We start from the raw sequence: 16,980 nt of genomic DNA on the forward strand, positions 1-16,980 counted from the left end.
AGCGGGCCATGGTCTCAGCGGAGCTCCGGCGGGTGGCTTCACGTCCGAATCCCAGCCCAAACCCTGAATGAATTATGCTCCGACATTTGCTATATGTCATCTTGCATTCTCCCCAGTCAGCCTTCGCTTCGTAGTCGGGAGGATCACCTGATCCTTCAGTCAGTGGACACTGCGGGTCCACCTTACCGTAAGTCCCCGAAAGCGGCGGCTCGGAGGGGAGAGGCGGGCGGGCGGGCGGAGGCGGAGGAGGCGGCGGCCGTCCGCGGCGCTGCCGCCGCACAATCCGCCTGCACGGTTCTTAGGTGCAATGCACGGCGCGTCACGTTACTACAGTATGGCCATTTCGAGGATGCTGCTCATGATTTTCATTCCTCACATTTCATGCCTGCATGTCTAAAAGCAGGAGGCGTCTGCAGCTCCGGAGACGGCCGGCCGGACGGACGGCTATTTTTAGACCGGCGCAACAAAGCTCCCGCTTCTTCCTTAAGGAGGCCAATAAATGTGCCTGTAAAGGTTTCACAAAGGGGCCCGCGAGCCAGATGCAGTAAATACATCATTTTAGGTTGAATTAAAATAATTAAAAAACAAGTTGTAAAACTCAGCTCCAGATTAGATTCCCAGCCCGGATGCCACCACTGACACACACATTACATCACATGTTCTGTAACCTACGTTTTTTAATTAAAAAAAAAAAAAACATGACCTGATCTCTGTAAAGACGTGGATCAGGTGGATCACCAGTCCTCCTGCTTGGTCCCTGACTCCAGCTGTCATCTCTGCAAACTCAATACATTTTAGCACATTGATCTTTACATTTCAGTCATATTTCCCCTGAATCATGTCTGCAGTTGCGCGGTGAATCTGAATTAAGGCAGCAAAGTGTGACCTTTCACTGGCTGAGAGGTCATTTGAACTAAATATTTACTAAACATGACATGAGCATGTAGGGCCGCGGCTAAAACCGACTGCAGGGACACAAACCCACCGCTAGATGGAGCTAGAAGAACAATGACAGGAGATAAGGGGTCGTGTCACTCATGGATACATTACACTGATTACTGTGATCAATGGAAATGAAACCACATCATGGACAAAATAATGTAGATTTATCAAGGTTAATTTTCTCATTACTCGTGACAATGTAAAAAAACTGCAATATTCCTTCATTGTTTCCCCTCACAATCAAAACAAGTTCAATATTATACTTTTTTTGTTAATAAAATGCTTCTTCCTCGTTCAAATGACTTTTGCAGGACAAAAAAAAAACCACGTGTCATTATTCTGTCTTCATTTTGCTCTGAAATCTTGCAAAAGATCTAAAATTCTGATCTGCAAGATATTTATGTGAAGACTTGCAGTTTACCAACTGGACAATCCAGTTGTAACATACAAATGACAACTTCTAGTTTGGTAGTTTTGGCAAACAGGGAAAACATTCCTATTAACTGTTGGAATCTTTTTTAGGTAATAACATATTTGAGTTTTTTTAAGGATTTATGAATAGTTTCAATGTACTTTACTGCTTCTGTCTATGACTGAGTACAATTTAGAGTTCACAGAATTTGTGTAAATAATGACTATGTGCATGTGCTGGATGGAAATTAATGGTTCCTAATACAGAACAGCACTGTCTTTAACAACAGAACAAACATGGTGGGACAGCATTTTCTGAGAAGACTGTGTCGGCCAGGGAGGAGCAATGTTTAATGTTTAACACAAAGTTTCTTCTCACGAACAAGAGAACTATTCCAATAGATTATATTTACAAAAGTATTAATTATCATCAAGGAAGCTAGTTTAATAAAGGAAATCATTCTGTGTATCAGATTATCTCAAAATGCATACATGTTGTTTTTTTCCTAGAGATAAACTTGATAAAACAGTAACTTTGAGTAATTTCAACCGCACTTGGTTTAAATAAGCTTGAGTTGCCTATAAAAGCAAAACTTTATAATTTTCTGAACAAAGTAGACCATCAGTTTCTTACATCTGTTGTGAGCTAATAAAGTTAAATAAGCTTTCCTTTGAGTTAGATGACATTTTTGTTGTTGCCGAATACTGACCTGCAGACACACAACCACAAGTGGAAGGTCACCCAGGATAATCATCAACCCAGCAGACAGAGGGGTGGTCAAAGCGAGGCCCCACCAGAGGGCGCCGGCCCAGGACAGGAGGGCCCTGATCAGAGGGGGGTCACCACCATCAGGCCTCAAAACTCTGTCTGTGTGAAATGAGCATTGCACGGTCTCCTCAACCCTCATTATTCCATACCTTTCACTGAAATATATACAGGGTATTGTGTGTTATGTAGATGGAAAAATGCTTCATTTAGAATCTTTAGTTAGTAATACATAGAAATAAAATCCTAGAGCCTAAATCGCAAGTTACACTAATTATTTAATCTGTTATATTTTTATTACCCTGTGAATATTGTTCATTATTGGAAAATGCCAAATTTAACTCAATTAAAACAGAAATGGCGTCCTGAAGGAACCACTTACCCTTCATGATTTGCAACTCAGGCCTTTTTCAGAACTGACTGTTTTAGTTTCACCAGTGTGGTTGATGGTCAGCTGAGTCCTGAGTGGTGAAAGCTGCCCGCACCATTTTAGAAACAAGTGTCATCCTTTCCTCAGACCTGCACCGCTACTTCCTCTGACCCAGTCTTCTCTTACCTATAAATACTCTGGCCCTAATTTGTTGATCTATACGTCCGAGGAGTGCAAACTCCAGCTCACTGCTACATGTGGGTTAAGTGGATATAAAGAAAAGTTTGCTTTTCTTTTGATTCCTCAGTGTCAGAGCGAGAGCTATGGCTCCATGATTTATTATCACATATAATTTGAGTAAAATCATGTCAAGTCCAAATCATCTATACTAATCAGCACTGATTGGTGTTTTTGTTTGGTGAAAGTTTAGCTTCACTCAGTGGGTTTGCTGACTTCTTCTACATTCACTTTTTTCTAGTGAATTCATCTTCTACCGAGTTCCCTGAGAGTCTGTCCTGGCACAGCGTCCCGATCAGCTGACCGCCGTAATCCACCTCCACTGGAGGATCGCCGTCCCTCTGCAGGCTCAAAGCCTCAGATTAAGACACACTCACTTTTCCGCTCTCCGCTGCCAGGTTAACGTTTCACCCCTCACAATAAGAGCTGACCGGGCAGTCTTTGTTAGTGTTGATGCTCTGAAGGCCTCTGACTGGGATCTCAGCAGCACGGCGGGGGGCCATGACCTGTGGATGTGGGACGCTCATGGCTCTTCTCTGAAGGACAGGCAGGGATCCGTGTGGACCATGAACCGCTACACCACCTTCAAGCAGCTGGGCGACGGCACCTACGGCAGCGTCCTGCTGGCCAGGAGCAACGAGACCGGGGAGCTGGTGGCCATCAAGAGGTGAGCGGCGCTCCACCGGACTCGGACCAGCCCTGTTGTTTGTCTCAGAGCAGTAAGCAGATTAAACCCCGGCAGGCTGCTGACAACCGGCCTCAACACTTCTCACATGGCCAGGATCGATAATGACAAACACTGACCTCTGGAAGCCTCTTTAAATGATACCTCTGGTTTGATAAATCACCTGAATGTAAATCTGAGCTATGAAGGAATTTGTGTTGGAGTAGAAACAGTATTGAAGTGTCTTGAAACATTACTTACTGCATTATATTACGACAAGTTTCTGCTACTGATCACAATAAAGATATACAACCTGTACAACACTGGGTAAAATGCAGAAGTGGCATTATGCTTCAAATAAAAGTAACATACTTAATAAAAACAGAAAATAAGACAGAATGGTGAAAATGTGAAGAGATCTACATACTTAAAAACAAGAAAAATTTATATTAGATAACAGAGACGACCTATCAGATATCTCAAAAATGTTTTTTTTACTTTTTAGATCCTCTCAAAAAGTACGCTCAGAATGAATGTTCGGACTCTTAACAGTGAGGCAGGAGAGAAAGCATGTCAGGCTGTTCACTTCACCATTTTATTCTCCTGAAAAAACTGAAAGGCAGCAACACAACAATCTGAGTCTGTGACAGACTCCAGTTAGGTCAGCATGTATCTTCATTCAGACTGTAGATTTGAAACCAGAAATTTTAAACTCATTTAACAGCGAAAGTAAAAGCATAAAATTGATCTATCTTTTATACGTTTAACCAACTTATGGTTGGACAAACCCTGGAGAGGTCGACAGGCCTTCAAACACAGAGAGACAAAAAAAACTTGCGTTCTTCTCACATTCAGAGACATCAGTTAACTTCAAACCCATGCATGCACAGGAAGAACATGCAAACTCCTCCAAAATGACCAATACATTCTGCATAGTCTGTCAGGGCGGATTGCTAATCACCATGTACCCTCAAGCTGTAGACAGAGAAAAACAATAGAATCATTTGAACATTTTTACTATCCGTGTTTGATCCCTAGTGTTACTTTCAGTCACTGCTTCGAAAAAACAAAAAGTGTGAAGGATATCAGTGAGTTTGATGACTTTTTTTTAAAACATTATTGATAAATGTAAATCAAAGTGAATCGAATGAGAATAAAAAAGGAAACGGTGTGAGACGTTGCTGCTGACACCGCAGTCCAGCCGGCTCCACTTGTTGAATCTTTCAATACCAGATTTCACCATGAGATCGCAGCAGGAATCAGAAACTTAATGTCTGAAGCCGAACACTTGTGTCTTTGTCTGTTGTGAAGTGTTGACACTCAGCGACTTCATTTCATTAAAAAGAGATCAGTAGTATAACAGAGAGAGAAATAACTGCCATGCTAATGCAGGTTTTGTTTTCCTTTAACAGGATGAAGAGGAAGTTTTATTCTTGGGATGAATGTTTGAACCTCAGAGAGGTGAAGGTAGGAATCCCTCAAAATAAGTACTGTGAATGAAACTGTTTGATAAGACTGGTTAAGATCTCCGTCTTTAAATCTTTTCTGTTTTACTGAGGAAAATATCCTTCTCACTTTCTCATCATTTCCAGTTTCTGTGCTCGTGCTCGAACTCATTAAGCCACCATCTGTCTGTGTAGTTTGTCTGTATTGGACAAAGAAAGACAAAGAAAAAAGCCAAAAAGTATTGTATATATGTCCCCTGTGTCGTCCACCAGTCTCTGAAGAAGCTGAACCACGTCAACGTGGTCAAGCTGAAGGAAGTCGTCAGAGAGAACGACTACCTCTACTTTGTCTTCGAGTACATGAAAGAAAATCTCTATCAGCTCATGAAAGAAAGGTAAGACCGTCATCGACACAAACATGACCGTTTACCGGTCCTCATATCAAACAGTAACGAAACCCACAGAGAAGAAAATCAGCATTTGAAAACACAAAAAAACAAAAAATGACAACAGGCTTCATATGATCAAAGCAATGAACACCGCAGAGGTTAAAAAAAAGGGTTGAGAGCTTAAAATTCCTTTCTGGTCACATGTCTGCTAACATCTCCCATCAGCAGAGGCTTCACTGAAAGTAAAGAATGACCTGCAGCAGGTGGAGACGTTCATAAAACACATTTTAAAAAAGAAAACAGAAGAAGAAAATCCTGTCCTCTCCTGTCCTTCTGGGCGTCTACAGATGAGAACCAGCTCTATTTTAAATTACTCCTCTCAGTCTGGACCTCAGACACATTCTTTAAAACCTCTAAAAACAGACTGAAACGCTGTTTTTACCCAGATGTGAGTCTCGTGCGTAAATGATAGTCAGCTCAATATTTTCACAGCCGATTAAAAAAATGAAGCTTCGCAGGTTTTCAGATGACTCACTTCTCTCCGCTGAGAAGAGGAGGTGTAAGCATTACTGCCGCTCAACTCAGCAAACTTCTCAGGCCACAAAAAACTAAATGAACTCTGGTTTTAGTGATTGTTGGTGTCATTCACACTTTGATTGTTGCAGAGATGTGTGTTTTTTTTTGTTTTATCTGCTCTCTCTTTCTTTTGTCTTCTGCCATTTCGCTGCCGCCAGGGAAGATAAGATGTTTTCTGAAAACGAGATAAGGAACATTTTGTTCCAAGTACTATCTGGCTTAGCATTTGTACATAAACATGGTAAGAGACTCCTCCTGTCCTCCATTTTCCTCCGTCGCTTCACAGTCCAGGCCTCGGCTCAGTGAACCAGTAGCGCAGAGCAGTCCTGCTGTAGTCACGTCTTTAACAGATGTAGAAGCTCATCTAATCAGAAAATAATAAAGGTCAACCCATACAACATGTATTCAGCGTGTTTTGTTTTCCTTTAGGTTATTTCCATCGTGACATGAAGCCGGAAAACCTGCTCTGCATGGGCCCGGAGCTGGTGAAGATCGCCGACTTCGGACTGGCGAGAGAAATCCGCTCCCAGCCGCCTTACACGGACTACGTGTCCACAAGATGGTGAGACTGACTGAATTCCCACAAAACATCCAAAGTCTCTGAACCCGAAAACGTGGCACCTGCAGATCTGCTGTTGTTGTTTGGTTGAACGGATCACTTAGCGAGCACCTGAAGAGCACGGTGGGGTTAAATCGATGCCGACAGGTAAATCTCTTCAGGACACAGAGAGGAAGGCAAACTGAGCAGACTGAGGATAATCGCTACTGAGATCATTAGCGCCCAATCACGTGAGATCCGTGCGTCGACCTGAGCTTGATCTTGACGTCAGGTACCGGGCTCCGGAGGTCCTGCTGAAGTCCAGCTCCTACAGCTCCCCCATCGACATCTGGGCGGTGGGCTGCATCATGGCGGAGCTCTACACTCTCAGGCCGCTCTTCCCCGGGAACAGCGAGGTGGACGAGATCTTCAAAATATGCCAGGTGCTGGGGACCCTGAAGAAGGTGAGGAGCCGCCACAACAGCACAGTCACGATATCGGTATCGGTTCACTCTGACTCCTTTAATCTCGCCAGTCGGACTGGCCTGAGGGCATCATCTTGGCCACGTCCATAAACTTCCGCTTCCCCAAGTTTGCCCCCATGAGCCTCCGGGCCCTGATTCCCAACGCCAGCGACGAAGCCGTCGCTCTGATGAAGAGCATGCTGCAGTGGGACCCCCTGAAGAGGCCCAGCGCTGCTCAGGTCCGCTGAAAAACACGCTTATAAAAACCTTCAGTTCTGGTTTTGGTCTCATTAAAGATCACGTCTTCACTTTTCGTCTTTGTTCCCTGTTGACCGTCTTTCCAGGCGTTGCGGTCTCCGTACTTCCACGTGGGCCAGGCTCTCGGTGCCCCCCTCAGTCACTCAGACCAGCACAAGGCCCAGGAGAGGATGCCGGAAGAGGCGGCCGAACCCCGAGCGCTGTCGCTGTGTAAAGCAGACCTGGACTGCAGCCGGGCGCTGCACGGCCCTCTGCAGCAGACCAGCCTCCCTCAGGAGAACGTGGACCCCGGCGGCCTGACGGAGGGGCAGCAGGAGCCGCTCAGCCTGGTGAAGAGCAGGAAGCCGGCCGCTCTTCAAGCCGTACGTCTCGCTCCGGTCGCCTCGTCTGCATTGTTCATGTCAAAATCTGTGACGTGGAGTCCAAACTCGTCTCGGTTTTCAGCGAGGGGCTGAGAACTGTGCGTCCGGGACTCGGGCCGGACGCCGGCGATGGGGTCAGACGTCGTTCAAATCGGTCGACAGCTGGGGCGACGGCGACGACGCAGACACGGGAGTGTCCATCTCCAAGAAGCCCACCATCGCCTCCGTGAAGAGCAGGACCGGGGCCGGGCCCAGGTACTGCTGACACACGGCTTCACCGTTTAACAGACGGTACCGGTGCTGAGTGAAGAGGCTTTTATTTCAGGCTTTCAGAGTCGCAGACCAGCACAGGAGGCTCGAAGCTGAACCGAGCGGACTCCAGCACTCTGTCTGCTAAACAGCACTACCTGCGCCAGTCCAGATATGTGCCTGGTGAGACGAAACATGGAAACAAACCGGATTAAAGTAGCCCGATGACAAGATTCAAGCCTGATTTGCTGAAAGTGTCTGAACGATCGACCTGAGCCGCTCCTCTTTTTCAGGCATGAATCCTAAAAGTAGCTCCTCGGTGGGGAACCAGGCGTCCGGCAGGAAGCTGAGCGGCGGTTCTGGTTTAACCCGGGGACAGGACCCGGGAAGTCTACTCCCCAAGAGTAAGAGAAACTCGAGGACGTTTGCCAGATTCACGACAATGCAGAGGAGACACGTTTCTTTCATTCATTTCATGCAGTTTTTTAAAAGGCAATTAAATCATCTGAAACGTTTCAACTTATCCTCTTATGTTTGGTTTCAGACATAAACCTCCCGAAGCTGACCGACAAACAGCCTCGAAGAGAAAAGCTCCCAGAGGAGGAGGACTTGTCCAGAGGTATAACAGATGAGAACTCCCAGGTAAAGTATGAGTCAGTCTGATGGGTCTTTTCTTCTTTTGTTTTAGACCCATTCTTAAGCCACTCCTGCATTAAACCCTTCATGCCAGCTCTCCAGAAAGCTGAAACAGGTCCCGGGCTTCAGAGGGGCGCGCTGGCCCCCATTGGAGGCCAGGCAGCTGGTGAGTAGAAGTTTGTTCATGAAAAGACTTTGTCCCTCTTTCCCCTGGGTACATCTTGTTTTTATCTTCAGATGTTAAGACTGGACAGTCTGCTGAAAGAGTTTTTTCATCACACTCTCTTTTTCTTAACATTTCAGTTGATCTCTCGTCCAAAATGAAACCATCCAAAAGCAAGACAGCCTTAAATAAGCTGCTACCTTCCACTGACGGTATGACAGACTTCTGAGAAACAATCAGCTCATTATTCCAAAGCAACATTTCACTTCACCTTTCTCCATGTTGGTTTCAGACTACGAAGGACGGAGGAACAGATCTTTAAACCCTCAGATTCCTGCAGGAAGAAACTCGGTCTCCAGGAACTCAAGCATCCAGCCGGTGCACGGCCGAGTCGACTGGACCGCCAAGTACGGAGGAGGTCACCGGTAGCGCCGCCGTCTGGATCCTCGGGAATAATCCATCCCACGGAAACCATGAAGCCAGTGTCCTCACCAGCTGAACCTCTGCTGCAGCACGTCTCAGACGCAGCGCTGAATGTCACTTAATGTTGTTGTTTATGGTGAAATAAATTAGCTATTTTCCACACAACATATGTTTTGAGCTGGGTTTTTTTTCTAATGTCTTGAAACATAATGGATCTTTCAAAGTTTGGGCATAATATCTGATGTTTTTCTTCTTTTATATTGTGGAGCATTCAATTTAAAATCTTTATTCATTATGGACTAAAATGTAAAGTCAGAAAAATGGGCCAATCAGGCCAGATTGGAGCTACTTGTGGGCCACTTTTGGCCCACGGACCTTACATTTGAAACCTCCACTCTAAAACCACCTCCAAAAAGTAGCTGGCAACACATCCAGCATAAGGAAAAGAGAGACTGAAAAAAAAAATGTCAAAAAATGAGAACGGAGACACTTCCTGGAGTCAAGTTCTGCTAAAATCAGAAATGTATTTGTATCTATTTTTTCATGCATACTGTAATACTAAGGTTTTGATTTATCGAAAACTCAAATTTCACACTTTCACAGTAAAAATACTGCAGTGACAGCATTCATCTCTGACACAGATCAGCATCGGATTTATCAAATGTTTGTTTTTTTGCACTTCTACTATTCTGTCACAGACAATCGACATTCAAAATGAAACTGAACATTCAAAACAGAACAAAGTGTCCTGAACAAAAACACCAGAAGATGAGGCTGTAATCTAACATACATTAACACTTTCCTTGTATAGTTTCTAAATGTTCCTAAATGCCAACCACTGTGTTTTATCAGTTTCACAGATTTAATCATTCTCACCGGGAATTTCCTGCTGAAAATCAGTCACAAGTGTTGAAAACACCTACACTTACCACAGAGGGTTTTTTTAGGGGGGAACCCCATCACCCACAAACCAAATCAACCTCTTAGAACACTGACTGACTCATGCCAACATATATATTTAAAAAAAAGTCAGACAGTACTTCATTAGACATTAGATTTAATGTCTTGAGCAATATTCTGTAAAAAAAAAAACACTTTTCAAATAGCGTTTTCTCTCTTTTCATATCTTTTAATAGAAGACTGTAATAGAGAAAGACAGCAGGGAATGTTGTTTCATAATCAAAAGTATTTACAAGCTGAAAAAGTCTGTTTGAGTATGTCTATGTGTTATTGGACGACAACCTGGACCGACCCACGAAGATCTTTAGCAGGAGAAGAAGACTGAAAAACAGAGAACTGATCTTTAAAATCACTCCTAATTTAGAAGGAAACAAGGAACGGAATACAGACTGAACAAACCCACCTTGCTATAGTCATCAAACCAGCAGGCATGAACTTGAAGGATCCGAGGAACCTCAGTCCCATCACTGCGGCCACAGTCCCTGCAGTGCCTGTGTTTTCAGAGGAACAGGTGCAGGCAGGAGTTTCTGAAAGCTGCTGTTGCGCCGCCACCATTTAACTGATTAAATCCACTCACCTTGCAAAAGCCAGGAATTCCGGGGATTGTGAGATGTCATGTTAGAACCGATGGCTGCCAACAGGCCGAACACAAGCCCTGCAACCATGGAGGTCACGCTTCCTGGACAAGGACACCAGGAGAAAGGCTTAATCCAAGGGTGTCAAACATACGGCCCGGGGGCCAGAACTGGCTGCAAGATGAAATCTGTGATATTCACTGCAGTATTTTCATTTGACCACCAGAGGCGCCCTTTGGATGTGTTCGGGTACAAATGTGTCTACATTAAGGATAATCTCTCTAATTTGACAAGTTTTTCTGATCATAACATGAACTAGACAGCTATATTTTTGAATTCCAGCCATGTAGCTTTGAAGATGTTGAGAGTAAAGTAAAACTCCACTGATCTGCAAGTTGTAAAGCACATGGGGGCAGAAATGGCTGAATATGAATGTCTTTTATTTAAATTTCAAGTTTGTATTGTGCTGTAAAAGGACTGTTTATTAAATATGATTTGTTAATAATATATCAGGTCTCTGTTGCATGAAAAAAAAACATGTTTAAAGACCAATCAACTAAATCAAACCACATGAAATACTGGAGATCAGTGGTTGAAGGCTTGTTGCAACACAGGCTGTGATTCTTCGGCCCAGCAGCTACCACCACCTTCATCAATTCACCTGAAAATGCTTTGATAAAGTTCAGGTTAGACGTGATAATCTGAGGGATTTACCTGCTTTGACATAACCCACGACTCCTCCTGCTGACACCAGCAGCGCATAGCCGAAGCCGAGCCAGTCCACACTCATGACAACACTGCAGACTCAAACTGCGGCCTGCGGGCAGAACGGGGACGACATGAGAGACTCTCCGACACACGTCTCGGTTTAAACTGTTCCCAAAACATGTGCTAAAAGGACGATTAAACCCGATGTTACCTTTTAAATCCAATATAAAACTATTTCCTCAAGTTTTCACTTGTCTTCCTGTTATGAACTGTCTGGCGTCACTTCCGGTGTCATTTAACATGCTTTCAAAATAAAAGCCGTCCAACATTTGAACTGAAACGTTGAAATATTTTTAGATTCACCGCACATCAGATCAAATGTTTCTTTGTGTTATCATCACAGTTGTAGAACATAGGTCTTGAAAATCAAAAAGCTCTTTTTTGGCTTGTTATATATGTATATTTTTATTCATAAATCATTCCAGACATGTCAAAACAAAGATACAAAAATACAAAATACAGATATTTAGAAAGGAAAAATATGTACATAAGCTCATTTTAATTTTTGCTTAGTATTGTCATTGTAATTTTAAAAATGTTTTGTTAAATGTGTTTACTACTGAGGAAAACTAGAGCTGCTAAACGATATTTCATCAAGAGTGACAAAATAAAGAATTTCAGCCTCATCCACTGAGACAAGCTTTATCTTTGATCTATACTGCAAATGCAATGCCTTAAAAAAATTTTGCAGGGTCGTCTATTTGTATTATTAATATAAACTTTAACACTGAATTGTTTGCAAAATCCAGTTCATCTGGGATGCTTTTCAACATCTGTGCATTATTACATTTAATCAGACACAACACAAGAAAACTTGGTCAAAATATCCAATCTGCCATTGTTAATTAAACCTGCTTGTCAGTGAAAGAAACTGAAGTTCATTCAGCAGCCATGCTCTACAGTCTCTGTGTAAAATAAAATCACAACACAAACTTTATACAACTTCCACAATACTTTCACTGTAACAAACCATTCTTCCATGAGAGTAAAGAAAGGAACAGTGGGTACACAAAAACACATTTTATTATTTGATTATTTGTCTTTTTTAATTTTCATGGCTTTTTTCTTCTTTTTGGGTTTGCTTTCGTCTTCTAGAACAACTTCTTCTGCTGTAATCCGGACTCTCTTCGTCTTCGAAAGTTCCTGCACGAGTTCTGAGGACAGAAGCAGAAAAGTAACATCTGTTATGGGCATCAAGTTTTCAGCGGGGTAATGTTCTCCAGAACTTTATGCTACTTTATTGTGAATAAACCGCTAAGTCTTTTTTTTTTCTCCTTCTTTTTTAACCTGATGAAACGTATCTGTGTAACTTCACCTGCAGATGTCGTTGCCTCAGATTTTGGAGCTTTCTCGGAGATCTGCTGCGCCGGTGAAGGTTTCCACAGAGCCAGGCACATCAGGCGAGCGTCCGTGTTCACTTCCCCCAGGAGGGTGGGGCTGTCCAGCTGCTCCGCCTCCTGCAGGTCCTGCAGCACAGCAGCACCGGATCACCAAAAAAATACCACGTTAACACGAGTTTGATCAGCAATTGTATGAAAGTCTCCAGATTTTCACATGACTTCTTCAGCTGCAGATGAAGCGAACGATTCAATATCCGCGCACCTCTTTGAGATGCAGTTTCCACATTTTGATGAAGCCGTCATTTGAAGCGGTCACCAACACGCAGTGATCGTCCATCATCAAACTGTCCACGGCTTTCACTCTGAAAACACAGGATCTCACACAGTGAGCTCCCATTCCCACGAGGATGACGTGACACACACACACACACACACACACACGGCGCTGAATTCACCTGGTCTCGTGAGCCTTGAACTCACACACCCACTTCATCCTCCCCACGTCGCACAGCCTCACAGCCTCGTCGTCTCCCGCCACGGCCAAGACGGAGTTCTGCAAAAGACGAGAGACGTTTAACTTTTAAAATGAGAATAATACAGCTGATAGGGATACATACAGTACAAAAATGTAACTACATTTAAAATATCCATGTTGTATTACATGTTTAGCTGTTTCAGCTTTTATTTTGGTGATTTCTTAATGATTCAGCAGTTTCAGCCATTTCCGTTGTTACAGTTTTTAATATTTTAGGTATTTCAACTCCTTTCTCTTCAGCAAATGAAGCCATTTCAGCTGTTTTACCTTTAATAATTAATAATTAAATACTGTAATTATTTTTGGCAAATTTTTTTATCCCATCTTTTCGTTTTAACCGTGTAATCTGTTTCAGGTGGTTTTGTTTGAGTCTGTGTGTTTTTCCCCCAGTTCTATGTTTTGGGTGATTTTTCCTTTCTCAGCTTCTTTACTTTTATCAGGCCATGCTCCAAAAGTCTGTTTGAAAATGAGTCTGAAGCAGATACAATATAAAATAGGACAAAAATGATCATTTCTATCTGATTTATAAGCTATTATAGAGCAGCTGCAGAGCTGGACTTCTGGCTTTGGAGATGGGAGAAATGGAAAGGTCTGCTTTATCTTGAGTTCCAGTTAACAGCAGCTTCTCTCAGTCCTCATAACTTTTTGGGTTGATGCACTGTGTCATTTGGAAATCAATCAAAACAACAACAAAGAGACTCGGGTCAGCTGGGATTAGTTCTGCATTATTAGCTGGATAAAGTATTCTGGAAGACGGATGGATGAGTGAAAAGACAAGAACTTAAAGGAATACTCCACCCAAAAAACGATTTGGCCTCATTTTCTACTCACCCTCATGCTGAGAAACACTCTGGAGCACTTTTTTGACGATTCAAATGCAGTTGGAGATGTTTGGGGATTTTCGTGGTCAACAAACAGGGACCGACAGAGCCCGACAGAAAAAATGGTCCATAAAATCCACAAAACGTTCCCATTTTCCTTCATACTGCTCGTCCGCTGTAATCCAAGTGTCCTGAGCGCGTAACGTCCATAATTAATTCTTAACGAGGTCATTTAGTACATTTTAAGAGCCCAAACAGGGCGCTCTCATACAGCTCCATTGCATGTCTGCGCGCACCCTGAACTACGGAAGCCGCGGCAGACCAAGCAACACGCTTGTGCCCTTTCAGCAGGACACCGAATTCAAAGCTTTAAAACAGTAGCCAATCACTTTTGTGATTGTCCACAGCTCGGTCACTCACAGCAGAATATAAACAGCGGAACTTCTTCTTCTACGCTTGCAATTTAGAAAAGTAGTCGCTGAAAGCGCGCAAGCGTCTGGCTTGGTGTGCCGCGGCTTCCGTAGTTCAGGGTGCGCGCGCAGACATGCAATGGAGCTGTATGAGAGCGCCCTGTTTGGGCTCTTAAAATGTACTAAATGACCTCGTTAAGAATTAATTATGGACGTTACGCGCTCAGGACACTTGGATTACAGCGGACGAGCAGTATGAAGGAAAATGGGAACGTTTTGTGGATTTTATGGACCATTTTTTCTGTCGGGCTCTGTCGGTCCCTGTTTGTTGACAACGAAAATCCCCAAACATCTCCAACTGCATTTGAAACGTCAAAAAAGTGCTCCAGAGTGTTTCTCAGCATGAGGGTGAGTAGAAAATGAGGCCAAATCGTTTTTTGGGTGGAGTATTCCTTTAAACTCACATTCAGGAACTTGAGGGACGAGATCCTCTTGGGGTTTGTGATGGTTCCCGACACGGAGGCCGTCTCCAGGTCATAGATGTTCAACGTGTCGTCCAGCACCACGGCGTACTTGTCTCCATCTGGAGACCATCTGACAATGTGTGCATCTGTGACGACAAACGAACAAAATTCATGCAAAACTGGTTTATGCTAATCAATCCAATTTATCAAATCTCCAGAGAAGGAGGTCCTCACTCTGTTTGATATTCTTGATGAAGGCGGATCTTCCTGTAATGAGGTTCCACGTCCTGAAATCATGGACAAACACAAAAATCACTTGTTTCAGAACAGAGCGAGCCTCGAATCAGGACGACTTTACCGGATGTCTTTAAATCATACCTGAGAGTTTTATCAGTCCCAACTGAAAGTGCCAGTTTCCCAGAAGGATGAACAGACAGCGACGTGACGTGACCTCTAGAGGTAAATAAAGGCGACGGAATGTTTGACTAATTCGGTCCATCTGCTGTGAAACTGACGGGTTTACTGATCGGTCTGCTTACTTGTGAGCTCTGATGGATTTCAGACACTCCCACTTCTTCGTGCTCCAAACACAGAGGAGTCCATCCTCTCCTCCACTCAGCAGGTGAGAGGAGCTATAAAACTCAAGACAAGAGATGGTGCCTGCACACAAAAAGGGTTTGGAAACTATTTCAAAACACAAACACAGCAGCCAGTAATGAAAACTTATCATCCCGCTTTACACACACGAGTGTCATGAAACAAACACTCTCACCGTCGTGGTGCAGCAGGGCGCCGTGCTCGGTCTTCTTCTTCATGTCGTACACCTGAATCGTCTCATCCTTGCTCCCGGTGACGACAAACCTTTCGCTGGCGGCGATGGCGGATACGGAGGCCGTATGGGCGTGATGGGTGAAGTCTGGCTTGGCTGTCCACTCCTGCACAGGACAAGAAGACAAGAAAAACTGGGTGAGAGCAGCCCAAACGACCACAGACAGAACTGGATGGGACAGAACCAATTGTGTGGAGGTTTTTTTTTTTTTTTTGATGAAAACATCCTCATGTGTCAATAAAATCAAAATTAATACTGTCTGATTCAGTTTAAAGTAAATCACTGTTTATCTACCCCACATCTCAAAGGCTCTGGGTGATACTGAGGACAAAAGTGCAAATAAAACATGTTTAAAAAATCATTTGTTTCTCAATCAGTTGCTGTTCTGAATATGAGCCTAAAACAAGTGATATATAAAGGGTTGTGCAGGAGGCTGCATGTTTATTCAGCTTGTACTTCTGTTTGAATGATGCTCAGGTTTCACACCATTGCAAACTGACACGCAGACGGTAAACACTGACATTCGAACAGATTATAAACAGGCCTCTAACCTACCTTATCCCCAGTGTCTACCCGGTACCCGAAGGCGATCTGCTCGTAGCTGCCAGCCAGCAGCTCCAGCGCCGCCATGCCGCAGAGGCCTCGGCTCTCTTCAAACTTCAGATCTTTTCTTTTTCCGGGAAAAAACGAGCGATGTGCTCAGAGTGTCAGCTGCTGACAGTCCAAACACACACCCGCACAAGGAACACGGCGCAAAACTGGACCCGTGACACCGCCACGAGCACTAAACAGGAGGAAAAGTGTGCTAAACACAAAACATGTGGACTCACTGCGCATGCGCACAGCCGACTTCCTGAAATCTGACGCATGCGCGTTTCAAATAACACTATCAAGGTTTGATGGGAATCTCACTCTCGAACTACGTTAACAAATATTATATAAATATATAATATAAATATAGATTTAAAATTAAACAAGACTAATATCCCCATATAGAACACACAACTTGCACTTAAAAAATTAGTAAACACTGAATGAAATGCTTTCCTAAATATGAAAGAAAAGTGTTTATTAATTCACTAAAATAATAAAATTAATTTCAATCAATTGACAACTCTCAAGCTTGAATTTACAACTCATTTCCGCCACTAAATTTATTTCTTTAATTTGCTTTTGTTTTGGACTCAAACTCGCAAACTATGAGACTGGAGAGCAAGTCAATACAATCAGATTAATTTTTAGAACAGTCTTTATTTCAGACACAACTTTATTTATTTACTAAGCAATTATTATGGACGGAATGACCGAACTATTGTCTTCTGGTTGTTAAAAACCAGGGTTCATTTTTTCTCTGTACATAATACAGGAATGTAATCACTTTTTAT

The 16,980-nt window shown here is 43.3% G+C and overlaps 3 protein-coding genes across 4 annotated transcripts; 1 reads left to right on the forward strand and 2 right to left on the reverse strand.

Moving 5' to 3' along the window:
* Nucleotides 1–2,989: 2,989 nt before the first annotated feature.
* Nucleotides 2,990–9,048, forward strand: LOC115405750 (serine/threonine-protein kinase MAK-like). Its single transcript, XM_030115448.1, has 16 exons — nucleotides 2,990–3,124; nucleotides 3,274–3,393; nucleotides 4,803–4,857; nucleotides 5,109–5,230; nucleotides 5,959–6,041; nucleotides 6,230–6,362; nucleotides 6,631–6,802; nucleotides 6,874–7,041; nucleotides 7,147–7,422; nucleotides 7,505–7,677; nucleotides 7,748–7,854; nucleotides 7,965–8,075; nucleotides 8,216–8,290; nucleotides 8,360–8,473; nucleotides 8,611–8,682; nucleotides 8,763–9,048. The coding sequence occupies exons 2-16, from the start codon at nucleotides 3,293–3,295 to the stop codon at nucleotides 8,897–8,899; spliced, it is 1,899 nt and encodes a 632-aa protein (XP_029971308.1). The 5' UTR covers nucleotides 2,990–3,124; nucleotides 3,274–3,292; the 3' UTR covers nucleotides 8,900–9,048.
* A 913-nt stretch (nucleotides 9,049–9,961) lies between these two features.
* Nucleotides 9,962–11,425, reverse strand: LOC115405780 (transmembrane protein 14C-like). The gene is made up of 5 exons (XM_030115485.1): nucleotides 11,348–11,425; nucleotides 11,143–11,245; nucleotides 10,431–10,532; nucleotides 10,257–10,344; nucleotides 9,962–10,174 (listed from the first exon to the last, which is right to left on the reverse strand). Exons 2-5 carry the CDS (start codon nucleotides 11,216–11,218, stop codon nucleotides 10,114–10,116), a joined length of 327 nt encoding a protein of 108 aa, XP_029971345.1. The 5' UTR covers nucleotides 11,219–11,245; nucleotides 11,348–11,425; the 3' UTR covers nucleotides 9,962–10,113.
* Nucleotides 11,426–11,673: 248 nt separating this feature from the next.
* Nucleotides 11,674–16,419, reverse strand: pak1ip1 (PAK1 interacting protein 1). 2 transcript variants are annotated; one of them, XM_030115472.1, is made up of 10 exons: nucleotides 16,151–16,419; nucleotides 15,539–15,701; nucleotides 15,306–15,426; nucleotides 15,145–15,219; nucleotides 15,001–15,053; nucleotides 14,767–14,912; nucleotides 12,992–13,089; nucleotides 12,799–12,898; nucleotides 12,512–12,644; nucleotides 11,674–12,350 (listed from the first exon to the last, which is right to left on the reverse strand). In XM_030115472.1, exons 1-10 carry the CDS (start codon nucleotides 16,223–16,225, stop codon nucleotides 12,229–12,231), a joined length of 1,086 nt encoding a protein of 361 aa, XP_029971332.1. In that variant the 5' UTR covers nucleotides 16,226–16,419; the 3' UTR covers nucleotides 11,674–12,228. The 2 variants fall into 2 exon arrangements, with proteins under 2 accessions (XP_029971332.1, XP_029971331.1); XM_030115471.1 differs by having other exon boundaries at nucleotides 12,512–12,662.
* Nucleotides 16,420–16,980: the final 561 nt, after the last annotated feature.

The sequence above is a fragment of the Salarias fasciatus genome, chromosome 18, assembly GCF_902148845.1.
Source record: "Salarias fasciatus chromosome 18, fSalaFa1.1, whole genome shotgun sequence".
NCBI lineage: Eukaryota > Metazoa > Chordata > Actinopteri > Blenniiformes > Blenniidae > Salarias > Salarias fasciatus.

Excerpts from the sequence above, each read along its gene's own strand:
- LOC115405750 (XM_030115448.1), top strand. The coding sequence starts at position 3,293 with ATGAACCGCTACACCACCTTCAAGCAGCTGGGCGACGGCACCTACGGC. Across the intron at positions 6,042-6,229 it reads AGCATTTGTACATAAACATG|GTTATTTCCATCGTGACATG; the intron begins GTAAGAGACTCC and ends GTTTTCCTTTAG. Across the intron at positions 8,683-8,762 it reads GCTGCTACCTTCCACTGACG|ACTACGAAGGACGGAGGAAC; the intron begins GTATGACAGACT and ends TGTTGGTTTCAG.
- LOC115405780 (XM_030115485.1), bottom strand. The coding sequence starts at position 11,218 with ATGAGTGTGGACTGGCTCGGCTTCGGCTATGCGCTGCTGGTGTCAGCA. Across the intron at positions 10,533-11,142 it reads CGTGGGTTATGTCAAAGCAG|GAAGCGTGACCTCCATGGTT; the intron begins GTAAATCCCTCA and ends GTCCTTGTCCAG. Across the intron at positions 10,175-10,256 it reads GGTTTGATGACTATAGCAAG|TCTTCTTCTCCTGCTAAAGA; the intron begins GTGGGTTTGTTC and ends TCTGTTTTTCAG.
- pak1ip1 (XM_030115471.1), bottom strand. The coding sequence starts at position 16,225 with ATGGCGGCGCTGGAGCTGCTGGCTGGCAGCTACGAGCAGATCGCCTTC. Across the intron at positions 15,702-16,150 it reads GGGTAGACACTGGGGATAAG|GAGTGGACAGCCAAGCCAGA; the intron begins GTAGGTTAGAGG and ends TGTCCTGTGCAG. Across the intron at positions 15,054-15,144 it reads GGGACTGATAAAACTCTCAG|GACGTGGAACCTCATTACAG; the intron begins GTATGATTTAAA and ends CCATGATTTCAG.